The sequence below is a fragment of the Glycine soja genome, chromosome 18, assembly GCF_004193775.1.
Source record: "Glycine soja cultivar W05 chromosome 18, ASM419377v2, whole genome shotgun sequence".
Taxonomy (NCBI): Eukaryota; Viridiplantae; Streptophyta; class Magnoliopsida; order Fabales; family Fabaceae; genus Glycine; species Glycine soja.
Window position 1 is genome coordinate 49133866 of NC_041019.1, and position 21920 is coordinate 49155785.

At 31.3% G+C, this 21920-nt stretch overlaps 3 protein-coding genes across 3 annotated transcripts; all 3 read left to right on the forward strand.

Annotated features, from left to right (window-relative positions):
• Positions 1 to 3326: 3326 nt before the first annotated feature.
• On the forward strand, positions 3327 to 6634 carry LOC114397574 (protein LURP-one-related 10-like). The gene is made up of 3 exons (XM_028359674.1): positions 3327 to 3848; positions 5506 to 5733; positions 6259 to 6634. The coding sequence occupies exons 1-3, from the start codon at positions 3570 to 3572 to the stop codon at positions 6400 to 6402; spliced, it is 651 nt and encodes a 216-aa protein (XP_028215475.1). The 5' UTR covers positions 3327 to 3569; the 3' UTR covers positions 6403 to 6634.
• Positions 6635 to 7621: 987 nt separating this feature from the next.
• Positions 7622 to 10946, forward strand: LOC114395089 (protein LURP-one-related 15-like). The gene is made up of 3 exons (XM_028356788.1): positions 7622 to 7908; positions 8174 to 8407; positions 10289 to 10946. The coding sequence occupies exons 1-3, from the start codon at positions 7708 to 7710 to the stop codon at positions 10445 to 10447; spliced, it is 594 nt and encodes a 197-aa protein (XP_028212589.1). The 5' UTR covers positions 7622 to 7707; the 3' UTR covers positions 10448 to 10946.
• A 6437-nt stretch (positions 10947 to 17383) lies between these two features.
• On the forward strand, positions 17384 to 18643 carry LOC114395090 (protein LURP-one-related 15-like). The gene is made up of 3 exons (XM_028356789.1): positions 17384 to 17611; positions 17879 to 18112; positions 18251 to 18643. Exons 1-3 carry the CDS (start codon positions 17417 to 17419, stop codon positions 18410 to 18412), a joined length of 591 nt encoding a protein of 196 aa, XP_028212590.1. The 5' UTR covers positions 17384 to 17416; the 3' UTR covers positions 18413 to 18643.
• Positions 18644 to 21920: the final 3277 nt, after the last annotated feature.

Consider the following 21920-nt stretch of genomic DNA (forward strand, 5'->3'; position numbering starts at 1 on the left):
GTTTGATAACTCTGATCATCATGAAGACCGTCCAAGGTGGAAGTGGGATTGGTGTGGATCATTGTTTGTACGGGAAGAGGAACAATGGATTCAGCTGTCTGCCATGATTCAACATGTGAGGCTAAACCCATTAATGATAGATAAGTGGATCTTCCTGTTGGAAAAAGATAAAGATATTTTAGTGGTTGTTGCCCATAATCATCTCATCTCCCTCTATATTCAATCTCAAGAAGTGTCTATCAATATTCATAACAAATTCTGGGAGAGTGAAGCACCCTCTAAGGTATTAGTTTTCTCTTGGAGACTATTATTAGACACACTACCTTCATGTGAACTGCTTCACAAACAATAGATTTAGATTCAAAACTTGGATGTTTCGTGTTATTTCAACAATAAAGTATTAAAGTATAAATGTGAGGTAAAGTCTTATATTTAGTAGAAATGAAAAAGTAAAGCATTATATAAGTGAGAAGAAAACTCATAAACATAAGCCTAAGGTTTTGAGTTGAAGTGTAGTGTCAAGTTTACTTATGTGATGTACTCATGGTTCCATTAGTATAAATCTCTTTGGTGTTTATTTTTTTTTATTGTATAACAATTAGTATTAGAGCTGATAGTTCAACTTGTTGATCAACTCGATCGTGTAAGATGACAGCGGTAGATCCTTGACTTGTGGATCCTTTGTATCGAAATTCTTTTTAGCAGTTATTCAGGCGGCGTGTCTCTAGGTAGAGTGACGGTACAAGTATATAGAACATGTGAACTCTAATAATTACCATGAAATACTAGTAGATGATAATGGCTTACACTCATCATGTGAAAAAGACTTACACTTGAAGGAGGGATTAGTAGAGTACAAGTGTGATCACATTGAATAAAAATGAAAAAAATTGAATATCATATAAGTCAAGAAAAAATTCATAAATCTAAACATTAAAGTGTTAAATTAAGGTAAAATGTCAAATTCATTTATATAATTATTGATGGTTAATTTATATATACAATGCTCCCTGGGGAAATTATAAGTAGCTTTATGATCAATTTGGCCTAGTTATCAAAGGAAGGAAATTCTGAAGACGAAAGCATTTGCTATGGCATGGCACCTGCTGGTGAATATGGAACACTAGGAACAACATAGCTTTTCGGGAACAGCATTTTGATGGGATAAAATTCTTGGAAGATATCAAGATCATCTCATGACAGTGGTTCTCGTACAAACAAATTAGTGATCTTTTTCTCTCCTTGGTGTATCAATCCCTTGCTTTGTTTTATTTCATATAGTTAGAATCTGACGGGGATATATTTTTTGGGATCTTTAAGTCATTTTAGTCTGTATAGTGGATAGACACTTTCTTCGGATGTACTACTACAGCTGAACTTGTACAAACTTGCTAATTAGATGTAATATAATTATTTTTTACGTCTTCCAAGAAAAACACGTATAGCATAGCTGCCATCCCTACATGTCATATAGTTTTTTTTTTGGTTTGTTGACTAGTGCTCTTTAAGATATTAATTAAAAAATAATTTTTATTATATAAATTATAAAAAAGTCATAAATAATATAATTTTATGTCTTCAAATAAAAATATTTCTATTATAAATTTCTTAATCAACTAGTTAGTATTTTTGTTTTTTATTGTTGGTTAGTCACGAATGACAGACACATGGATAACATGCATACAAATTATAAACTACCAGAGCTGATATTACGAAACCAATTATCTTATCATGGATAACATGCATACAAATTTGGTGCAAGTTGCACCAAATTTGTTATACCATTATCTTATCATGGTTTCTGTTGAATGACTACAGAATCTTAATGTTGGGTGACTCTCAGATATTATGAACAAAATACGTCTTGTAAGACCTAAAAAACCATTTTGAAAGTTAAATTTAATTTGTTTCTAATAAATAAATGATGTACATGATAACTATTCGTCTATTCCTCGATATTTAAGAAATAAAATCATAATAATTTAATATAGTGATATTTTTTTATAGAATAAAATTGTGATATTAGAATTAGAATAATTTACAATCATATATCATATTTTAAAATATAATTAAATATAGTAGAGTTTGATTTTAATCCACATGATAGTTATTAAAGAAATTTATGTTATTAATAATTAAATGATATTTTAAATATAAATAATGTAAAAGTTATAATTTCGAACAATACAACAATTCAAGAGTGGTTGGAAATATAAAATATAATTATACTATGAATACATTTTAATTAACTTTTTTGATAGTTAATACAACAATTTTCATGTAGTGCGCACCCAAACACTGTTGACTCATGCGTTAGAATAACGCAGAATGACAAAAACACAAATTAAATTCAAATATCTGTTTTATCCGATTTGCATTTACATTAAAAATAGCATAGAATATTTTATTATTTATTATTAAAATTATAAAGAAGATTTAAATTATCGTATAAGAGATTAGTGTTATATTTTTTTTGCTATTATATATATATATATATATATATATATATATATATATATGATCATATGGTGATAGTGTAAATTTTACACTCTCAATCATAAATCATTATCAATATAATTTTAAGGATTGTTATTATAAAAATTGATAAATTTATTATAAATGATAAATTATGATTAAATAATATTATAAATTTATTTTAGACTTATAGTAAATAATTTATTTTATATATATATATATATATATATATATATATATATATATATATTAGACTTAAAAACAGTTAGTAAGATTGATAATTATAAAAAGCAATTGACCAAGTGAGAAAAATAATAAAAATAGAAAAACTAATCAAACACAAAGTTAATAAAAGTAAAGACGCATGATAGCATTACTTCAAATACGAGATAAATTAAGTCATAACTAGATATAACACTGTAATCAGGAGAAGAATAAAAAAAAGTTGTAGAATCTAGATGCAATCTCTTAAAGTCAACAGTTAATTTTATTAAAAAAGAAAAGACGACCAACATTAATTTCAACATATAGTAGTAAAAGACAAGATAATATATGTTTAAATATAGGCTTGGTGATGATAATTTTGGTGAAGATAAAATAGAATCTCATGCATTTCAAAGTCACCAAATTTGCTTAAACACGTGTTGATCGCTGGTGCTGGGTCACTTTTTTTTTCTCTCTCACAAACACATTTTATCTTTCATTACTCTCTCATTTTTTACTGTTTCTCCAAGGGATTGGTCTCTAGCTAATTTAATTTTGATCCACCCAATATGGAAATGAAATGTTATGTCACTCCTTAAATAATTAACTAGTTGGAAAAAGATTATTCTAAAGGATCAAATTCACATAGAAAATAAATACCATCTTATCCAACACACAGAGAAGGAAAAAGCCGAAAAAGCATTCCATAGGAATACACGTTAAATTATATACACAGCTCTTTAAATTTCCAAACTTCAAAGCAGCTTCGTAGATCCTCAATCATGTCTTCTATATAAGTACAAACCTTCACCCATCTCACATATCACAACACTGTCACAAAGGAAAAGTACTTTTTTTTTAAAAAAAATTATCTTATTTGAGTGTGATCGATGGCATACCCAAACCCTTATCCGGCGCAACCGTATCCCTCCACCTCCGTGCCGATGCCGGCGGTGCCCACCGCCGTGATCGGCCCCCAGTTCTGTGCGCCCTACCCGCTGGATCTGGCGGTGGTGAAGAAGGTGATGACGCTCTCCGACGGTAACTTTGTGGTCACCGACGTCAACGGCAACGTCGTCTTCAAAGTTAAGGGATCGCTCATGACCCTCCGTGACCGCCGCATCCTCGTCGACGCCGCCGGCAACCCCCTCGTCACCCTACGCCGGAAGGTTTGTTATCTACTCTCTCTCACGCACACGTGTTCATTTAATTTTGGGTATAGTTAAATTGCATAGTCCACACGCTTCATACGCGTGTATAGCTAGTTTTTTTTTTTCAAATACTTCTTGATCTCTTCTCTAAGTTTGTTTAAATTTATACGATAAAATAAATATTATTAGTACATAATTTATATATACGAAATATTGCTAAAGGTTTTCAAAGTTTTTTTTCTCGAGAAAAGTATTCATGAAAATAGTTTAAATTCTGTCAACGGTTACTTGTAAAATAAATATACTGTTAAATAATCGTTAATATGATCTTTTAGTTAATTATTATAAAATATAATAAGTTTATTATATATAATTTGTGATCGAACGATTATATATATTTTATATGTATTGTCACCACACTAATTAATTATATTCTTATAAAAACTATATTTACCTCAATTAAAGAGACAAATAAGAGTTAAAACTTTAAATTTGTACTTTGTTTCATTTCACTCGACCAACCTTGTAATTAAATTATCAAACCTTTTTTGAATGAAGTATGAAAATACTTTTTTGTTTTAATTTTTTGATTTATTAGAGAAAAGTAATTTTGACCAATTTAAAATTTGATCAAGAAATAAATAAAAATGAATTTGGTCGAGAGATCAATAAAATATGAGAAGAAAGTAAGTAAAAATACTTAAAATAGGAACTAGTTGGATGATACGAATGTTTTTGGGTGAAACCATTGTACGGATAACATGAATGTTTTCTACTTTTGGCAACATTGTAAATTGTTCTTTCACTTTGTCTTCAATTACGGATTTGGTCCTTCTATAATTTAATTTACAAATTTAGTCTCTTATTCTTATAAATCCCTGTAAAATTGGTCTTGTAAGTCCGATTTGGACGTGAACCATTAACCTCAAATTGTCTACGTGTCAATGTCACGTGTCAATGTTTGAGTGGTTCCATGTAAATGCTTTATTTTTTTAGATAAAATTATATTTTTGGTTTTCCAATTTTATTTCAATTTCGATTTTGGTCCCTCTATAATTTAATTCACATATTTGATCCTCCAGTTTTATAAATCCCTTTATAAATTGGTCTTGCAAAATTGGTCTTTTGAATGATTTAATCATTGATGCTAGAGATATGGTAGGTCTCGATAAATCTTGTACTTCTTTTTCATCGCAAGTTTTTCCCTCACCTGAAATTCAGAGAAAAATTACTCTTTGTCTCTCTCCCACTTCCGGGGTTGTTCAACTTGGAAAAGTGACACATGAATTCCAATCTGGGTTTGAAATTTTCAGATCTCTTGCTTTAACAGGTTCTATGATAATCCCTCCCCCCCTTTTTTTTCTTTTTTTGTTCTTGCATGTGATATTATGTGTATATGACTGCTTAAGTGACCTATGTATGACAATGATATTTTTGTTTGAAATTTGAAATACAATTTCTCCAATGAAATTTGATTGGATTTATAAAACTGAGGGACAAAATGTATGAATTAAATTATGGACTGACGCTACTCTTCCTAGAAAACCCGCTTTAATTATGGACTGCTATAACTGTTCTATTAATTTCTTAATTGTAAAATTGCTTTTATGCCCCATAATTCACAATCTATAATTATTGGGTCTGATGTTAAATGTAAATTGTGCTAATGATGCAGATAATGACCGCGCATGATCGATGGCAAGCTTTCAGGGGTGAAAGCACAGAGGCCAAAGATCTAATCTTTACTCTGAAGCGTTCGTCCCTTATCCAGTTTAAGACCAAATTAGATGTGTTTTTGGCCAATAACACAAAAGAAGATGTTTGTGACTTTAAGGTCAAAGGTAGTTGGTTGGAACGATCTTGCGTTGTTTATGCTGGTGAATCTAACAACATCGTAGCCCAGGTAAAACGATCTCCTCTGTTTATATAACCAAAACAATCTCTCTTTTTCTTTTTTTTTTTTTTTTATGAAAAACATAATAGGTTTTAATTAAGAATTTAATGCCTATGCTGATGGTATAATATCATTTAATTATTACTTTAATATAATAATTAAAAAAAATTAAGAAACTTATCATATATCTATGCTGATGGTATAATATCATTTAATTATTACTTTAATATAATAATTAAAAAAATTAAGAATCATATATGGATTGTATTTTTTTCTTTGATTAACTTCTTTCAATTAATTATAGCTTTCAGTATTTAGTCTAAGAATTTAATTAGAATATACTTCACAATAGACTATTGGTAAGATTGTTAATTTTTAGAATAACATTTTTTAATTAATTAACAATGTGAAAATTTACACTAATAGTAATATAATAAAATTAAACTTCCTGGTACCTTTGTTTTTGTTTATACGGATCAATAAAATAATATAAGAAAATTAAACTCAAAATATTTTGTGGGAATGTTATTGCAGATGCATAAAAAGCACACGGTTCAGAGTATTTTGATTGGGAAAGACCAATTCATGGTCACAGTGTATCCCAACATTGATTATGCGTTCGTTGTGGCACTAATTGTTATTCTTGACGAGATTAACGAAGATGAGAAAGAAGATTAGAGAAATGCTACACATTCAGCAAATCGTGTTGTACTTTTTATCGACGGTGGCATATTTCCACTGAAGCTATTGTGTTTGTTTAGGTGTTTCGTCTTTCTAATTTATGAGTAAATAAAAATATTTAAATTCGAGCTGCATTCAAAAACATATTATGTCATTTGTGTGGATTCAATTTCAATTTTCAACCACGAAGCAGCCAGATTTGGTATTACCTGGCCTATGATTAAGGTAAGTTTTATTGGCCATAAAGTAATAATCAAGTTGCTTCATAGTAAGATACTTAAAATTAGGGTTTTGTCATTGAGTTTTCCTTTTCTGTTTACTATATTAAGATTATCAATAATCAATATTAATTTAAAATAAATTTATGACAAATGTTAATAATTGTCTTTAGGACATTAATTAAGGAATTAAAAGAAGATATTTTTTTTTATTGAGACACGCCAAAATTATAAAGTGATTTTATGCTGATAGATAATTTGATCCGTCCGGTGTTATTTTTTTATTATTGGAAATAGAAAAATATCATCCATTAAGTTCATCCCTCTAAAAAATTGTTGGTGTATGATCGAGTATATCTCTATCCTCATGTATTTGTTCAATGCGAAACCTCTTTACAAAACAATCAATCAACTTTGTAGCATGCTGAGTATATATATAACCGTGTAGGAATTAATGTCATCTATATATAGCTCCGCTATAACCACGAGTAATCAATCGTAGTACAGAATGATAATAAAAAAATCGTAAAGCATGATTTTATATTATATATTAATTAGGGGATATAAGACTAGTTTAACCAATGAAGAGAGAAAGAAGGTAAAAAAAGCTAATGAATTTGAATTCTTTCAACCAATATATTTAATAAAACTAACAAATTAACAACTATAAATAAAAGAAAAAAGCCAATAACATGCATCAAATCAAGTCTTCTCAGCTGGGTTCAAGTCCTTTAATTTCTTACTCACCCACCGTACACTATCAGAGTTATGTGGGCTTCAATTCATTAGGCACCACATTCTTCACATACGTCAGTGTCACCATATGCTGGTGTCTTGCACCAACCAAAACTAAATTGTGTGTGTTTATATATAGGCTTGAGTTTGACTTAGTCCTCCATGACTACGTATAAACGCGTGTATCCGTAGATTATACCGTACCTTGCAAGTTGCTGCTACTTGCTTGATATTGTAGAACATAAATATTTGGTTTATATACACATATGTACAGAACATCCTCTATAACTTAGCTTATACAATATACACAACAAAAGGCTCGGTTTCGCACAGCACACTTCCCTCTCCAATGGAAAATCAATTCCCAGTTATCAGTGATTCCTACTGTGTTCCTTATCTTATCAATCTACGAATCAATACAGAAAAAGGTATCACTTACGACGCAAACAATGTCTGTCACTTTTATATCAAAGATAAATTATTCACACTTCACAAGCGACGTGTCCTGTGTGATAATCAAGGAAACCCCATCGTCACTCTATACAAGAAGGTTTGGCTACTGAGGCATCTTATGCTCGTTGATTTCCTTCAATAAGTTAGTTAGTTAATTATGTTTATTGATTCAATATTCCCTGCAAAATATTTCTTTAAAATATTCTTTTTAGCTACTAAATTGTCCATATATATTCTTCTACTTATTGATTTCCCTCAATTAGTTCATTAACTGTATTAATTCAATATTTCCAGCAATTTTTTTTATATTGCTACTCAATTATCCATATATATTGTTCTTATTCTTAATTTTTTTAATGTAGAGAATGACATTGCATGGGCGATGCCAAGTTTTTAGGGGTAATAAAAGCAAAGATTCCTCTCAATTGCTCTTTTCAGTGAAGAGATCAGCAATGATACCGAGTGGGATGATTAACTTAGAGGTCTTCCTCGCTAACAACCAAAGAGAAAGTGCCTGTGACTTTAGAGTCAACGTTTGTAGAGATAAAAGATCATGCACTGTTTATGCCGGTGAATCTCCTAGAATTGTTGCCACGGTATGTACTGCGTTAATTCTTGTGTGTTTTATATATACACAAGCACACAATACACATAAACTTAAGTGCCTTTTTTATATAGCAGAATTAGGAAATTAAATAAAAGAATTCGAAGTTCTTGAACAGACAAGAGAAACCCCATTGTTACTCTATAGAAGAAGATTTGGCTACTGAGGCATCTTATACTCATTGATTTCCTTCTATAAGTTAGTTAGTTAATTAGGTTTATTGATTCAATATTCCCAGCAAAATCTTTAAATTTTCGTAATATATGATTATTTATATATATATATATATATATATATATATATATATATATATATTAATTAGGAGATATAAGACTAGTTTAGTGGTTAAGAGGAGAATGAAGAGAGAAAGAAGGTAATGAATTTGAATTTTTTCAACCAATATATTTAATAAAACTAATAAATTAACAATTATAAATAAAAGAAAAAAAGCCAATAACATGCATCAAGTCAAGTCTTCTCTGGGTTCAAGTCCTTTAATTTCTTACTCATCCACTGTACACTATCACAGTTATGTGGGCTTCAATTCATTAGGCACCACATTCTTCACATACGTCAGTGTCACCATATGCTGGTGTCTTGCACCAACCAAAACTAAATTGTGTGTGTTTATATATAGGCTTGAGTTTGACTTAGTCCTCCATGACTACGTATAAACACATGTATCCGTAGATTATACCGTACCTTGCAAGTTGCTGCTGCTTGCTTGATATTGTAGAACATAAATATTTGGTTTATATACACATATGTACAGAACATCCTCTATAACTTAGCTTATACAATATACACAACAAAAGGCTCGGTTTCGCACAGCACACTTCCCTCTCCAATGGAAAATCATCAATTCCCAGTTATCAGTGTGATTCCTACTGTGTTCCTTATCCTATCAATCTACAAATCAATACAAAAAAAGGTAAGCTTGATTTCCTTCAATAAGTTAGTTAGTTAATTGAAGCCCACATAACTGTGATAGTGTACAGTGGATGAGTAAGAAATTAAAGGACTTGAACCCAGAGAACACTTGACTTGATGCATGTTATTGGCTTTTTTCTTTTATTTATAATTGTTAATTTGTTAATTTTATTAAATATATTGGTTGAAAGAATTCAAATTCATTACCTTATTTTACCTTCTTTCTCTCTTCATTGGTTAAACTAGTCTTATATCTCCTAATAATTAATATATATATATATATATATATATATATATATATATAAATCATGTTTTACGAAAATTTTTAAAAGATTTTGCTGAAAATATGGAATCAATAAATCTAATTAACTAACTAACTTATTGAAGGAAACCAATAAGTATAAGATGCCTCGGCAGCCAAACCTTCTTGTATAGAGTGGCATTGGAAGCAACGAGCTCGACAAATCTCAATTCCATTTTGTTGCTAAGACGTTCTTCCATTTCATAAAAGAAAGCTTGATTGCGTGTGTTCTTTGCAACTGCTTGATCACCAAGGAAAAAACAGGCTCTGATACCAATTGATATAGTAGAACTAGGAAATCAAATAAGAGAATTCGAAATTCTTGAACAAACAAAGGAACTCAATGAGCATGGTGGTCATTCTTTTCATTATTAGAGAAAGAAATTATAAGAAGGAAAATGCTTACAAATCCTTGCTTGAAAATGCTTCCTAACTGCTAATTGCTACTTATAGTTTCTAACCACTAACTGCCTAATAACTTGCCAAATGATAAAAATTAACAAAATCAAATTTAACGAACTCTGGACATGTCAACCAGCTCCTAACTACCTTCCTAAGCCTGAAACACTTTTTGATAAATCTGAATGAATATAATTAGTACACTGCATCTGTTTAATTTCTTTCTTTCTCTCTCTCTTGCAGATGGATAATAATGACGGCTTCAATGTTTTGGTCTATCCCCATGCGGACTACGCATTCATAGTGGCACTACTTATGATTGTTAGCGAGATGAAACATTATTTTGACGAAATGGTGTATTTGGCCGCCGGAATGGCACCACTTGGAGTTGGTATGAATTAAAGGAGCTCCCAAGTAATTTTACTCAATTATGGACCTAATTAAAATTAAATCATGGGCTTGATTTCTGTTATAGAATAGATAGGGTTTGGTTTTCATTTTCAGAGGAATGTTTATTTCCACCTCATTGCATGAATTTGAGAGAACAAAAAAGCGTTAACAAACTCTGGTTGGATGGATGATGCCAAATAACATTTGCATCTTCAATGAGCCACTACCATCAAAGAGGTTCCTTGCTACACTATCTTGAACACGAACACTCTATCATGCAAATTCCCTAATCAAATCATCTATCTTCTTTGTGGGTAGGTCTTGTATCATACAAGCATAGTTTTAAATTGCAATCGCGGTGGCGGTTTCTAGTTACATTGTAGTGAGTCAGAAAACTTTTATATTACAAGTAACTGTAGGAAAATATGAAAAATATGACTGATGCGATCATAATTGTGATTGCAGTTGTTGCATTGTGATGAGTTAATATATTTTGACATTACGACCGCAATTATGATTGTAGAACCCCATTTAAAACCATGCATACAAGTATCAGCACTGTAAGTCACAATGTAATTTAAATGATTTATTAATTTTTGGATAGTGTCGCAACCTATCCTTCGGCAGGAGAGCGACGTGAGGGCTCACGGGTGCATCTTCCATGGGAGGAAGATGTGCGAAGTCGCCACCAACGTTTATTCGAGGAAAACGTCTGAAAAACCGGAAAGGTGTGGTCTACGAACTTTAAGTGTGAAAGGTTCGGGAGTTGTATTTACGCATGGGGAAGGTATTAACACCCCACGCGTCCGTCACAAAGGACGACAACCTTTAATCGAGTATGCAAAGATGTCTTCAAATTGTTTTATTTTCCCTTTTTTATGTTTTTTTGTCTTTTTGTATTTTTTATCTTTTTGTGGTCGACAATGGTGTTTCCCTTACTCCTACGTATTCCTCAATTGTGATAAGGAAATCAGACCTACGTAGTTCTTTCAAAAGGGACAAATCAAGTGATTCTTTTTACTTGGAAGGGGGTCATTTAAGGCGTTGGACCTTAAAATGATCCATTTTACTTGGTGAGAAAGCTAAGGCGTTGGACCTCTAACCATCTCATGAGGTCGACAAAAGCGGGGCTTTTGCTCCTACGTATCCTCCATCGAAGAGGAAATCAGACCTACGTAGTTCTCGCAAAAGCGGTAAAATTATATGTTGATTTTATACTTTTGAACGGTCCATGTTAACCGATAAAAGCAAAGAGGATCGTTTAAGGCGTTGGACCTTAAAACGGTTTTTAGTGATTTTTTGTGGACAAAGCTTGATTTGTGAGTTGATTTTAGCCTTAGTTTCACTTTGGTTATTAGTCAATTGATCCAAGGAAACTTTCAAAGAAAAACGCCCGATTGATTTTTTTGATTATTTTATTCAAAGATATTTTGATTATTTTATTATTATTTTTCAAGATATATTGATTATTTTATTATTATTTTGCTTTTTTTCTTGTTTAACCGAGATTACAGCGTGAATGATCAGTTAGATTTTGTTTTAACAGTGATTAAACGAGATTACAACGCAAATGATCGGTTGAAATTCATTTTATCATTTATTAGGTGAGAAAACAGCTTAAATAAACGGTTAAAGCACATTAAAAATGGAAGAAAAGAAAAATGAAAGTAAGTGAAATTAAAGTGAAAGTACACAAAACAAGTAGGGACCACTAAAGGTGCATAGAATGAATTGAAAGATTCGATTTCGGGAACTTACCGGTTGAAGACCGAAGAAGGACGAAGAACGGTGAAGAACGATGAAGAATTTTCACAGAATCACTTACGAAAGCATTACGGAAGCACTTCGACTCGATTTTTCTTCACGAAAACGTGTTTTTTGCCCAAAATAGCCAAAATGCATAGCTAAGGGGTGATGAGTATCTTTTGAAACAGCCCCCTCCCCTATTTATAGGGAAAAAGAGAGGTGCTTGCCGCCCAGAGACTTAATGAGGAAGATTTTTAAGCGCACCCGAATTACTAAGTTCACCCCATTTTCGTATTTTACGAAAAAGTTACGGAAGCCTTATGGAAGTGTTTCGGATTTGATTTTCATCTTTTTTTCTCTTTCCTTTCATCAATGTAAGTGAAATATGCTTACCCCAGGTTTTAAGAAATTTTACGGAAGCCTTGGAAATCATTTTTCAAAAATGTGGAGGAGCTTGCCGTCCAGTTGCTTTCTCCTTAAGCAATCCAACTTCCAAAATGTTCCGTAAGGGTCTAGACTCAAATTGCTATTTACACCCCTATCTTGATAAGTTCACCCCCCCATTTTTGTGTTTTTGGCTGCTTTCTTTCCGGAATGTTGTGAAACTTTACGGATTACGCAACAATGCTCTTTTTGACTTCCGAAATGTTGCAGAACTTCACAGATTGCGCAACAATATTTCTTTTTTACTTCCAGAATGTTGCGGAACTTTACAGATTACCTAACGATGGAGGTTAAGTACCTCGAGGCGGTCAAGCGAAGGTTGCATGCCACCAAACAATGGTCCCCGAACAAAATTAGGGTATGATAGATAGATATTAAATTGCATCTAAATTGTGGAATGTCTAAAACATCAAGAAATTTATGCCTTTTTTGAGATTCGGGTTTCCTGTTTCCTTAACCGTAGTCACATCAAAAGCAACTAGGCACTATGATATGTAGTGGTTCTTTTCAAGGTTTCGCATTGAATATATACATTACCAATCATGTGATTGAGATGTTCACTAACATTGTTCGAGTGAGATCAAGAAAGGGATGTGAATTTCAGCTTAATTCAAATCTTCAAATCTAACTCAGAGAATGCCGATTGCTCCTTCCATACATTATCTTTAGTTAATATTAAACTTGTTTTCATCGCATAGGGCCAGCTGGTTATAATCGCACCCTTCAACAGTTGCATTCTTGTGCTAGTAGTTGTCAGCCCGTGTAAAGCGCGCTCCCCCGAACAGATTTCTGTGTTTCAAAAAGTTTTGCATATGTTCTAGTTTGCGTATGAAAATTTTTCTTGAAAACTCATTTGGTTACACCCAAAAGTATGTTTGCATATGAAAATTTTATTTAAAAACTCGGTCTTCTAGAAGTAACACAGTAGTTATTTATTAAACTTAAGTTTACAAACTTCAATTCAAATATATGCAATAAAGCAATGGAGATTTTTATAGTGGTCTAAGAGCTCAAAGTCAGAAGACAAAGGGAAACAACGCCTCATATATAATGGCAAACCCTCTTAGTTTTTCTAAAAGTTTGATATTTTTTTCTCTCTGTTATCTGAGTAATATATCGCCTTTATTTTATGCGTTCCTTTGGGGAATGACTTATAACTAATTATAAAACAATAAGAATATTAAACATAGGTTATATCTATAAATCGTTTACCATATATTTTTAGGTAGGGAAATAAGGCATATTGAATCTGTCAGTTTTTTGGATCTCTAAACATAATATATGACCAAAATTAGATACTGTCTACGGAAGATTAGCGATACCTTGAGTTTTGTTGGGTTACTGTGAATTAAGCTTATCTGAACTATGAATACATAAAGCTACAATTTTTTTCATCCTTTAAGAGAAATGCATAATGCGGAGCCAGTGGAAGGGGAATAATCTCCAAGGCATGCGCACTTCAGAAGATTGATTTTATCCCTCCAAGTTATACCTAGAATAAAGTTAAATATTAAAAATTAAAATATTACATCCTTTAGAAGTAAATTTTCATTTGATAATAAATTAGACATAAATTGATACTTGCACAACTCGTGAGACTCGACAACGCTTCTATTTTTATTTATAGCGAACAATACTTATATTTAGTAGTACTAATTATACTTCACTCGATCAGTGAACTTGTCATCCGAAGGGCATAAAAATTGAATCTTTTTATACTCCTTAAAATCCTTTCTCAAAAGAGTATTTGGTTCAAAAGATATAATACATGTATAATAATTCTTACAACAATTTATACAACATGATTTTTTTGTCTATATTTCTATTCTATCATTTATCATCTTTCAAAATTTTCTCTCTCCTTTCACTTTTCTCTCTTTATCTCTCTTTATTGTAAGATTTGTTATACTAATTATTGTACAAATATCATTTCTTTTCGTTCAATTAGGCAAAATGACATCAAGGTAAATTGCTTGGGTATAGGCCGAATAAGGTCAAGAGAGCAAGACTAAAACTTCCCACACTTTCATCATTATTTTCTGCTACACCGCATTGCATTCCAGAAATTCAATCAGCAATGCAAAATCTGGAAGTAATAGTGGAAGTACAGGAAACAACATTCAAGAATGAGTTTTATTCATAAGATCCAAAAAGTACACGCAACTTTTCAAGTTACAAGTTTACACTAGCTTAAGAGGGAGATTAATTTTTACTATATATATATATATATATATATATATATATATATATATATATATATATATATATATATATATATATATGAGCTTAAACAACCAAATTAGCTCAAAAGTTAAATTGTTTTTTATTCGGAAATTGCTGAGTGGGATCTGAAAAGTACAATTATTATTTAAATGAACTTTAGTGAATAATAATTAATAGAGCAAATGATTTTTATACACCACATTTTTTAAGGAAAATAATTTTTGTTCTTATTTTTAGTCAAATGTTGTTAAGGTCTTTATTCATTCATACCAATAAATTTGGTCTTTTAACTTTATTTCAGAAAACATGTAGATTTAGTTCATCCAATTTTAAGAATTTATCATAGTTTTTTAAATTAAGAGTTACTAAATCCGCATGTATTTTAAAGTTTGAAGAAAATCAAATTCATTAAGATGAAAATAAAAGACTATATCACATTTGACTAAAAGTATATGAACTAAAAAGCATTTTATTTTCTTTATTTAAATACTTATTGTTTCTATTTATATGTCTTCTTATCACATCATATAACTTATTGTACCACTATCTTTTTTTTTTATCTCTCCTAATATGTGTTGAATAACATTTGAGGTATCTAAAAATCATTTTTTAAATAATAATGACTAAGGTGGCTCTTTTGTAACAAATTAGAGAAAAATTATATTTGAAAATTCAATCTTTTCAAATTACTTAATCAACACTTATCAATCTTTTCTATCTCTCTTCTTATCTCATTGTATTATATATATATATAATACTTATATTTTTTCTCTCTCTTATAGGTGTCACATGGTATTTTAGGTGTTCAAGTATCATTTTTCTGTAAGAAAATGGATAATAGTTAAAGCACATGATGGTCCGGCAATGGAAGTGATTAATTGAAAAGATTGATTGTATGGTTGAGGGCGATTCTATGAGGTATATAAAAGTGAAAATTATATAAAGAAGAAAAGTGAATGTGTTTAGTCGTAGTTAATGAAGTATAAAATGTATCCTATAAAATAGAAATATTTCATCCCAAAAATGTGAATGTGTATGTTGTTTTTAGTTTGATGCCTCAAAAGTTATCAAAGCACAATAAAGACCATGTGTGTTTTTGGATGAGAGTTGGTAAAATAAATTTTGTAAAATAAATTTTGAAGTGATATAATTTATATTTAAATGTTTTATTATATAATCAAGTAAGGATTAAAATTCAGTACAAAATTTTGGATTCAACGCAAAAGTTAATGAAAGTTGTTTCGATCCATAATAAATTTTGAATTTTTCTCTAATGTAAAATCAAACATGTAAAAATATATCAAAAATTCATTATGAACTCAAAATCATTTCTGAACACCAAACCAAATACCTTTAGTTGTCAAAAAGCATTGGCTCGTTTACATAGTTGAAAATAGAGGTATTCACTATGAGGATTGATTCGATTTTTAAATAAAAGGTCATCCAAACGAAGTATAAAATAAAAATACAGATTGGCTTAGTTTGGTTTAAATATAACATCAAATTCAAACTAAATTAAACCAATTTTTACAGTTTGATTTAGTACAGTTTCACTTTTTTTTAATATATTATCATAGTTTAGATTTATAAACTAAACTTGTGATTATTATATATTATATATGCTATATTATTTTAAAATGATATTTATTTTATTGAATTTTATTTAACACATTTTAATTATAAGATATTATTTTCTCTTCTATTTAGCAATGAAGTTACCAACTCTTTTTGTAATAATAATAATTTTTATATCACTTAATATTTAACACTGCTTTTTACCAATATTAGTACATCTTTTTTTTAACATGTAAATATATATATATATATATATATATATATATATATATATCTTGATTATGATACAAAGAAAAATAATATATAAATTATTTAATACTTATTCTTATTTATCACAATAAAAATTAATATAATTATAATATGCAGTTTGTTTGATTTTTTTTATAACAAGATTTAAAAATTAAATCAAAATGTAAAAAATATGTAATTTTTTGGATTTTTTTTTATTTTTGCAGTTTTTTTATGTAAGCAATTTTGGGTTTATTTGAATCGATTTGGTGATTTATAAGCAATTTAATTCGGTTTAAAATACTCTGGTTGAAGACAATTAGTTTCGTCACAGTAGTAGGTACACCATTACCGATTAACCCGCAATGAGGTTGCTACACAGTAAAAGAAAGGAGGCATGCATGTGAACTTTTTTAACAACTTTGCTTTCTTCTTTACTTCATTCAATTTTGTTCTCACATTTTAATTCATTCTCTTTCCTAACAACCTAAAACAATGGGAACGTCGGTGTCGCTATGTGTTTGAGATTGACCACTCGTACTCGTGTTTAACGCGTGTATCTATAGATAATGATTGGTTTTTTTACTTTTTACGCGGGTATGTATGCTCCTTTACTTGGTCAGTATATTTCTAAGAACATAATGATTGGTTTTTTACTTTTACACGTATATATATGTACGGAATAATGAACATGCTTTATAAACTAGCATATAAATTAAACCACAAGAGACTCCGTTTCGTTCCATAACATATCTCCCTCTCCAAATGGCATTCCCAGTTATCAGCAGTGACTACTGTGCTCCTTACGCTATCAATCTTCAAATCAATACAAAAACAGGTTTCACGTACGACGCAAACAATGCCTGTCGCTTTTATATCGAAGATAAATTATTCACACTTCACAAGCGACGTGTCTTGTGTGATAATCAAGGAAACCCCATTGTCACTCTATACAAGAAGGTTTGGCTACTGAGGCATCTTATACTCATTGATTTCCTTCAATAAGTTAGTTAGTTAATTAGGTTTATTGATTCGATATTCCCAGCAAAATCTTTTTAAAATTTTCGTTTTAGCTACTAAATTATCCATCTATATTCTTCTACTTATTGATTTCCCTCAACTAATTAGTTCATTAACTGTATTAATTCAATATTTCCAGCAATTTTTTTATATAAGCTACTAAATTATCCATATATATTGTTATTATTCTTAATTTTTTTTATGTAGAGAATGACATTGCATGGGCGATGCCAAGTTTTTAGGGGTTATAAAAGCAAAGATTTCTCTCAATTGCTCTTTTCAGTGAAGAGATCATCAATGATACCGAGTGGGATGGTTAACTTAGAGGTCTTCCTCGCTAACAACCAAAGAGAAAGTGCCTGTGACTTTAGAGTCAACGTTTGTAGAGATAAAAGATCATGCACTGTTTATGCCGGTGAATCTCCTAGAATTGTTGCCACGGTATGTACTGCGTTAATTCTTGTGTGTTTTATATATACACAAGCACACAATACACATAAACTTAACTGCCTTTTTGATAAATCTGAATGAATATAATTAGTACACTGCATCTGTTTAATTTCTTTCTCTCTCTCGCAGATGGAGAATAATGGCGGCTTCAATGTTTTGGTCGATCCCTATGTGGACTACGCATTCATAGTGGCACTACTTATGATTGTTAGCGAGATGAAACATTATTTTGATGAAATGGTGAATTTGGCCGCCGGAATGACAATTGCATTGGGTAGTAGTATGACTTAACAGAGCTCCAAAACAATTTTACTCAATTATGGACCTAATTAAAATTAAATCATGGGCTTGATTTCTGTTAGAATAGATAGGGTTTGACTTTTGTTTTTAGAGGAATGTTTATTTCCACTTCAGTACCTTAGATCTAAGTTTTGTTGTACCAGTACAAGTATCATTTCTTAAAACAAATGCTTGAAAACAATCTTTCTAAGGTAATTAAAACTTGTCGGGTTATAACCCTTACATCATCATTTGCATATTATCCATCTTTCCTTTTATGAATTTCAATATATAATTTCCCACAATTCGGTAGCTTTTTAGTTTCCAACGACAAAGATGTATAAAGGTTATGTTAACATTAGTATAAGTTTTTAAACAGTATAGGTTTTCATACAGTGTAACTACCATCGCGTTTCTTCTTATGGAATTAGCTTTAGAGCCACTGATTTGCGAAATTACTTGTTTCTTTGGATTTTTTTTTTTTATAAAGTTCCTATTGACAAAACAATTACAATTTCACAAAGTAATCAAATAAGAAAGCTAATATTTTATTTAGAAGGGGTTATAAAACCTATGCAAATCAAAGTAATATTAGTCTTTTTTTTAAACTCAAATTTGGAATGTTTGGAGTAATTTTTAGATTTAATTTAAAAAAATAAACTAATTTTTAAAATATAATTAATTTTAAATAAACTCATTTTGAAAGTTTCATATCATATTAAAATAATTTAAGAGTGTTTTTTTTATGATAGTGACTACAATGATGATGATAATGATGTCAACAATAACAATTACGATGATAGTGGTGATAGTAGTGGAGGTGACATTAGTGGTGGTGACGATGTCGATGATGGTATCAGTCAATGGTGCGGTGGAGACATGGGCAATGGTGATAGAGAGGTCATATTGGTGGTGGTGGTAGTGGTAACAATGTTAGTAACGATGGTGGTTGCTGCGTTGTTGATGATGGTTGTAGTGGCAGCGCTAGTGATAGATGTAATATTGTTGGTAGTGATTATGGTGGTGTCAATAACGGCAACGGTGACATTGATGGTGGTGGTGGGGATAATAATGCTAGTGATGATGCTGATGTCGGTGGTGACAATGGTGGCAATGACGATATTTTGTTTGGAATGAGAGCGTTAAAGGATATTTTGTTGATTATATTGATAGAAGAGCTTGTGCTCTTAAATAGAATACAAGATAATCTAAAAAAAAAACTCCTAAATTGTCTATTCCTATAATTAAGGGTCAATGATTCCTGGTCATGAATACAAAATATGCAGTTAATCAAATATCCTAATTATGGGATTTAAATCCTATCTATAAAAGGAAATAAAATATATAATGGGTTTCTGACACTCCCCCTCTAGTTGGTGAGTGGATGTTATCCATTCCGAACTTGCTAACAATGGATTGAAATGTAGGTCCACTTAATCCTTTTGTTAGAACATCTGTTGGCTGATTTGTTGGGGATACAAATGTTGTACAAATTGTCCCATTAAGTGTTTGTCTACTTCAACATGCTTGGTCCTATCATGTTGCATTAGATTATGTGCAATGTTTATTGCCGACTTGTTATCATAGTATAGTGTAATAGGTCCACTCAATCTTTAGGTCATCCAAAATTATTTTCAGCCACAGAAGTTCACAAATTCCTAAGGCCATAGCCCAGAATTCTGCTTCTGCACTTGACCATGCAACAACGTCTTGTTTTTTGCTCCTCTAAGTTACTAAGTTTCCTCCAAGAAAAGTGTAGCGTTCGAAGGTGGATCTTCTGTCATCTATAGATCCAACATAGTCAGCTTATGTATAGGCCTCCAAAGTCATTTCCTCCCCTTTTTTAAATAAAAATCCCTTTCCAGGAGTACCTTTCAAGTACTGTAGAATGCAGTAAACAACTCTAAGATGATTTTTTTTGGGATTATGCATGAACTAACCACTCCTACTGCATAAGCTATGTCTGGTCTGGTATGAGACAAATAGATTAATTTTCCAACTAGTTTTTGATAGGATTCTCTGTCCACAGTTGCATCTTCAACATATTCACTTAGCCTGTGACTCTACTCAATAGGAGTTTCTATTGGTTTGCATCCCAATTTATCAGTTTCAGATAATAAATCCAACACATAATTTTGTTGGGAGATGAAAATAACATGACAAGAATGTGCCACCTCAAGCCCAATAAAGTATTTTAATCTGCCTAAATCTTTAATCTCAAACTCTCTTATCAGACACCCTTTTAGGATGTCTATTTTTGCTTGGTCATTCCCTGTTACAACTATAAAAAAACTACGTACCCCATTGCCCAGAGGCTCTTCGCTATGCAAAGGTATGGGGGAGGGATGTTGTACGCAGCCTTACCCTTGCATATGCAAAGAGGCTGTTTCCGGATTCGAACCCATGACCAACAAGTCACCAAGGCACAACTTTACCGCTGCACCAGGGCTCGCCCTCTATTCCCTGTTACAACTATATCATCCACATAGACAATTAGTGTAGTAACTCCCCCTAAAGCTGAATGCTTAATGAACAAAGCGAGATCTCCTTGACTTCGTTTATACCTCATTGCCTTTATCACCGTAGCAAACCTGCCAATCCAAGCCCTAGGGGACTATTTTAATCCATAGAGAGCCTTCCTTAGCTTACAACCTTTTTTTCTTTCTCAAAGTTAAACCTAGGTGGGACCTCCATGTAAATTTCGTCTTCAAGGTTGCCATGTAGGAAAGCATTCTTGACATCAAGTTGCTACAAATTCCATCTATAGTTAGCTACTAGAGATAACAATATTCTAATAGTGTTCATTTTTGCAACAAGAGAAAAAGTTTAAAGGTAGTTAATCCCATATGTTTGAGTATACCCCTTAGCTACTAACCTTGCCTTATACCTTTCTAGTGTCCCATCTGCCTTATATTTAATAGTGAATTCCCATTTACAGCCAACATGTTTCTTTTCTTTAGCAAGTTCTACCAACTCCCAAGTTTCATTTTTCTCTAGTGCATCCATTTCAACTTTCATAGCTTCTCTCCACTCTTTGCTATCCAATGCTTCATTAGCAGTTTTTGGGATAGTGATAGTGTTGAAATGAGTAAGAAAACTTCTATGAGTGTTGGATAGTTTATCATATGACATGAAGTGAGGCAATGGATACCTTGGCCTCTGTGTACATATTTTAACACCCTTCCTTATTTCAATCGAAAAATCCTCAACATCAGTGGGCATATTTTGCTCCTCCAAAACAATCCCATCAGTTTCAAATTCAGGGAGTATATTTTGCTCTTTCAAGACAGTCTCATTAGTTTAAGTTTCAGGTATTAGTTCAGAATATGGAACTTAGGCAGTTTGGATAATAGGTTTTGTCCTACACGTGTAAACTTGTAGTGGACAAGCAGCACTTGGAGTCTATGTTTCGGTTGTCTTTGGACTCATAGCAGGGGCAAGGGGAGTGTGTATAGAACTGGAAGAAATGTGTATAGGACTTGACTCATGTATATTGGATTCACTTGGGGAGATAAATGAA

What these genes read in the sequence shown, in the direction of transcription:
- LOC114397574 (XM_028359674.1), top strand. Translation starts at nt 3,570, where the DNA reads ATGGCATACCCAAACCCTTATCCGGCGCAACCGTATCCCTCCACCTCC. An exon ending in TCGTCACCCTACGCCGGAAG is followed by an intron (nt 3,849 to 5,505) that starts GTTTGTTATCTA and finishes CTAATGATGCAG; the next exon opens with ATAATGACCGCGCATGATCG. An exon ending in CTAACAACATCGTAGCCCAG is followed by an intron (nt 5,734 to 6,258) that starts GTAAAACGATCT and finishes ATGTTATTGCAG; the next exon opens with ATGCATAAAAAGCACACGGT.
- LOC114395089 (XM_028356788.1), top strand. Translation starts at nt 7,708, where the DNA reads ATGGAAAATCAATTCCCAGTTATCAGTGATTCCTACTGTGTTCCTTAT. An exon ending in TCGTCACTCTATACAAGAAG is followed by an intron (nt 7,909 to 8,173) that starts GTTTGGCTACTG and finishes TTTTTAATGTAG; the next exon opens with AGAATGACATTGCATGGGCG. An exon ending in CTCCTAGAATTGTTGCCACG is followed by an intron (nt 8,408 to 10,288) that starts GTATGTACTGCG and finishes TCTCTCTTGCAG; the next exon opens with ATGGATAATAATGACGGCTT.
- LOC114395090 (XM_028356789.1), top strand. Translation starts at nt 17,417, where the DNA reads ATGGCATTCCCAGTTATCAGCAGTGACTACTGTGCTCCTTACGCTATC. An exon ending in TTGTCACTCTATACAAGAAG is followed by an intron (nt 17,612 to 17,878) that starts GTTTGGCTACTG and finishes TTTTTTATGTAG; the next exon opens with AGAATGACATTGCATGGGCG. An exon ending in CTCCTAGAATTGTTGCCACG is followed by an intron (nt 18,113 to 18,250) that starts GTATGTACTGCG and finishes TCTCTCTCGCAG; the next exon opens with ATGGAGAATAATGGCGGCTT.